This window comes from Podarcis erhardii, assembly GCF_964252035.2.
Source record: "Podarcis erhardii genome assembly, chromosome: 14".
Taxonomy (NCBI): Eukaryota; Metazoa; Chordata; class Lepidosauria; order Squamata; family Lacertidae; genus Podarcis; species Podarcis erhardii.
This window is the reverse complement of record NC_138503.1, coordinates 37,484,886-37,489,141: the sequence shown is the minus strand read 5'-3', so window position 1 is coordinate 37,489,141 and position 4,256 is coordinate 37,484,886. Positions and strand designations below refer to the sequence as shown.

The window sequence follows — 4,256 nt, the reverse complement described above, 5'->3', positions numbered from 1 at the left end:
TAGCTTGGGGGTACTCCTGGATCTTTTGCTGTCGCTTGAGGCTCAGGTGGCCTCAGTGGCCCGGAGTGCCTTCCATCAGCTTCGGCTGGTGGCCCAGCTAGACCCCTATCTGGACTGGTATAGCTTAACTACTGTTGCCAATGCTCTGGTAACCTCAGGGTTAGATTACTGCAATGTGTTATATGTCGGGCTGCCTCTGAAGATGGTTTGAAAACTTCAGCTGGTGCAGAATTCAGCAGCCAGGTTGCTCACCGGAGAAGTCGGTTTGAACATATTACACCGATCCTGGCCCAACTGCACTGGCTACCAATTAGTTTCTGGGTTTTGCTGGTTTTGATTTATAAAGGCTTAAATGGCTCAGGACCGCAATACCTCAAGAACCGCCTCTTTTCATATGAACCTACCTGGACCCTGAGATCATCTTCTGAAGCCCTCATTCGTGTGCCTCCTCCTCGAGAGGTCCAGAGGCTGGCAACATGAGAATGGGCCTTCTCTGCAGTGGCTCCCCATCTGTGGAATGCTCTTTCCAGGGAAGTTTGCCTGGTGCCTTCATTATACAGCTTGAGGCGCCAGGCAAAAATGTTCCTTTTAAACCAGACCTTTGGTTGATTTGATTGACATCCTATGCCCTTTTAAAATGTGGATTGGGGGGTTATTGGGTTGTTGTTGTCTGATTATGTATTTGGTTTATTCTGTGAACTGCCCTGAGACCCTCCTGGCCTCTCTAACTGGCCCTCAGAATTCTCCCCAGGCCACACCACCTCTCTCTAGGCAGGTGTGCCAACTTGAATAAAATATTGGGGGGGGGAGGGTTCCTCAGGTAAGCCCCACCCTGCTTAATTGGTCACATGATGCAGTGCATACACACCATTTGAATGACAATGCCCATCAACTGGGGAGGGCAACCACCTCAAATATTTTATTGGGGGGCAAAGCCCTCTTGGCTCCTATGTCTCCAGGTCACTGGCTCTGCTTTCCAGCCAAAGTGTTTTTTGCCTGGTCAAAATGTGTCCTTGAACTCTGACAATGCCCTTTGCTTGTCTAGATGGAGGACAGAACATGAGAAGGGTGTGTGTGTGCGCGTGCGCATAGAAACCTGCCTACTGTACAAAGGTAAAAAATACATTTCTAGCTCCAACCACTGGTGCCTCTGGCCCCACCTACCACTGGCATGTGGCCCTCAGAAGGTTGCCTAGAGGAGAATGTGGCCCTTGGGCTGAGAAAGTTTCCTCACCTCTGAAAAAAAGCAGTAAAGAGGCCAAAGTAACTTACAAAGGTGAAATACAGCTGAAAAACTGTAAGTTAAGAACACTTAAAAATCAATAAACCCCAGATACAAAGCAAGTGTATGGTGAAATAGTGCGAGGGTGGGGTGGGGGGAGGGAATCTGAGCAGACTGGAATAAAATCCTAGAAGCCAGTTAGCATCAGCCTCTTCCCTGGGACTCTCTCAAACCCAGCGTTTGCCTGCAATTCCTCCGAAACAGTTAACAGGCTCAGAGTTCCCGCCCACAGGTATGATATCACTGCTCCCATCTGCCAATCGCCTCTTGATGTTGCGGCAAAAGAGTCCTCCAAGCCACAGCTCAGAGCAGAAAGCAAACAGCGGCAACAGCAGCCAGAGCCCAAGGAAAGAGACCGAGGAAGACAAGGAAGAACACAGGACTTTGCTTTTCTCACTTCTCTTCTCCCTTGCAGAGAAAGCTGTGCTGGGGGCGGGAGGCTGCAGCCCATGCTGTGACTGCAAACTCTCCAGGCTCGTGTGGGCACCTGCCCCTGTGCACCTTGCCAGGATGATGGGCTGCAAGTCCAACTCGCTCACTTGCTTGCAAGGAGGGAAGCCGGGTCTGCCTGCAGTGGCTGCCACCACCGACTCCACGGCCACACTCAACAAGCTGGCGCTGGCCACAGGGGGCACGGAAAAATCCTGGTACCGCTGCGTCTTCCCCTTTGGCATCGTCTCCCTGGTCATTGGCATTGCTGCCACGTGCATCACCTTCACCATCAATGGGCGGCAGATGGACATTGCCAAGGTGGTCTCGGTGGCCACCCTGATCTTCGGGGTGGGCCTGCTGGTGGGCGCCTTGGTCTGCTGGCGGGCCAAGAGGCAGCGGCAGCGCAAGAAACAGCAAGAGGAGCCTGCTTCCGTCGAACAGGGGGCTTTGTGATGCAGGCACCAGACCCAAACCCCGACAGGTAGACCCATGGCTGGCAAGAACCCCACCTTTTTCTTGTACTCCATGGCAGAATGAGGGGAGCCAGGAAGGGGGCTTTGGCAGCGCCTTCCAATGTTTCGGGAAGAGAGAAAAAGGACAGTGGAACCTGGCAGTGTGGGGGCAACATTTGTCCTGTTTTTACTGAATGTGTTGAACGATGTTTTGGACAGTGAAAGGGAATTGGCCCGATCCAGGAAGGATGGTGAAAAGCAGGAGGCAAGTGGCAGGGCTGGCTGGCTGTGCGTCAGGCTGTTCCCCTACAAAAGTCGCCCTGACCTTGGGTTTGCAAGCTTCTTTGCCACACAGAACTGTTTGTTTACAAAGAGCCCCAGGAAAAAAAACTCCTTTTTAAAAAACACACCAGCAGAATGAGAGCAGGGAAGGCGTTTCCTCGCACAAGGATGCTTTCTGCTCGTCTCCCAACACAGCTATGCATATTGTTGACTGATCACAGAAAGAGATACCTATTTTTTTTTAAAATGAGGATCGTGGAGCAGCATTGCCTAGTGAAACATGAGTGAAGTCAAAAGTTCACAAGTTTCTGCAGGACAAAAACAGTGCGATTTTGCCAGCTGAGAAGGATGATGGAGCCTGGGGTTCCAGCTGGTGGCAGTTCTAGAATGATACTCCTTTTCCAGGGTGGAAAGCCCAGGTCAAAGGTTACTGTCAGGATGTTTTTGGAATAAACAGATACCGTCACTTCTTGCAAGTAAAAGTGAAGAAATTTCGTTTGATGGAGAAGGTGCACAGTGGTAGCAAAAGAGCCCTAGTCAAGTTTCAAGATCTCACGAGACATGGGACAGTTGAAACTGCAGCTGAAGCTGACAAAGCGGTACAGCTTTCCTGTGGGGATGGCGGGGCAACTCTTCATTGGGAAGTAAAGCCCAGATTGCGAAAGAAGAGGCTGGCCTAATCTGCCCTTCAGCGCAAAGTGCTGCAAACTAAGGAAGTTTCTAGTGCTGGTGGAGCTTTGCCCACCTGACTATAAATTCAGTCATGTGCCACCAACCCATGCAGTCCGCATTGTGCCTCTGGTTGGTTGCACATTGGCAATATACTGACGCAGGAGTGCGCTGTGAGGTTGTCTACCACGGACAGTTGTTCCACTAGTTTTCCAAAGCAATGTATCGGGTATTCTTGATAGAATTAATGTAACCTGTAGCTTGACAGTTGCTGAATCAGAGTTGTGGTTTCAGAGGATGCAAAGGGCAGGTCGTTTACAGGGCCCCAGTTAGGACAGGATAACAGCTGAGCTTGAAAGAGGCATGAGAGAGAGAGAGAGAGAGAGAGAGAGAGAGAATATATCATGCATTAGATGCCTACATTAAAGGGTGGGGGGACAAATCTCAATGTCCTGGTTCGATCTTTCAGTGTTTCTCCTTGGGAAGTAATAGGATCAGAACAAGGAATGTGTGTATTCCTGACTTCTCTAAGCTTTCCCCCTTAACCTGGCTTCTTTGGCCTGGTTTTTTCTCCCAGCAGGGTGGCCTGCAAACCACAGCTGTGTACCAGCAATTCAAAGGAGGTCTCCTTTCTCCTCCTTGCTGTTTATTCTCAGCTGAGCTATAGTAATACCAAGGCTGGCTGATAGCTATGGCTGGAAGAGTGGAGGGTGGGTGGGTAGGGAACAGCTGCTCTCTTGGCTCCTCAGCACCTGGAGCTCATCCACATCCACACATGCAGCTGAAAAGAAGTGAAACCAGACTCTCTGTAAGCCTAGGAGCCGGAAAAAGGCAGCGGCCAGGACTGGCGTGGGGGTGGACGAGGCTGGGAACGAAGGGTGTGCACACATACATCACGTTTCCTGGCTAACTCCTTCACAGTATGCTGTTGCATTAACCTCCCCCCCCCCGGGGGGGGTATGCTTGTGTGTGCTGCTGTTATGTCTGGCCCAAGTGTAACATATGTGGAAGTGCAAACTTGACTGAGCAGGAAGGGAGACAGACAAGAAGCAGCAGTGCTTTGGGGCCATATCCAGATGGTCATCTCCTCTACTCCTTGTTGGAGTTCTAAAACAGGGATGAGCCACATCTATTCACTT

General features: G+C 50.8%; 1 protein-coding gene across 1 annotated transcript; it reads left to right on the top strand.

The window, feature by feature from the left end:
- The first annotated feature begins 1,561 nt into the window (after positions 1-1,561).
- Positions 1,562-3,822, top strand: LOC309329336 (transmembrane protein 100-like). The gene has a single exon (XM_081840150.1). The coding sequence runs from the start codon at positions 1,793-1,795 to the stop codon at positions 2,165-2,167; it is 375 nt and encodes a 124-aa protein (XP_081696276.1). The 5' UTR covers positions 1,562-1,792; the 3' UTR covers positions 2,168-3,822.
- Positions 3,823-4,256: the final 434 nt, after the last annotated feature.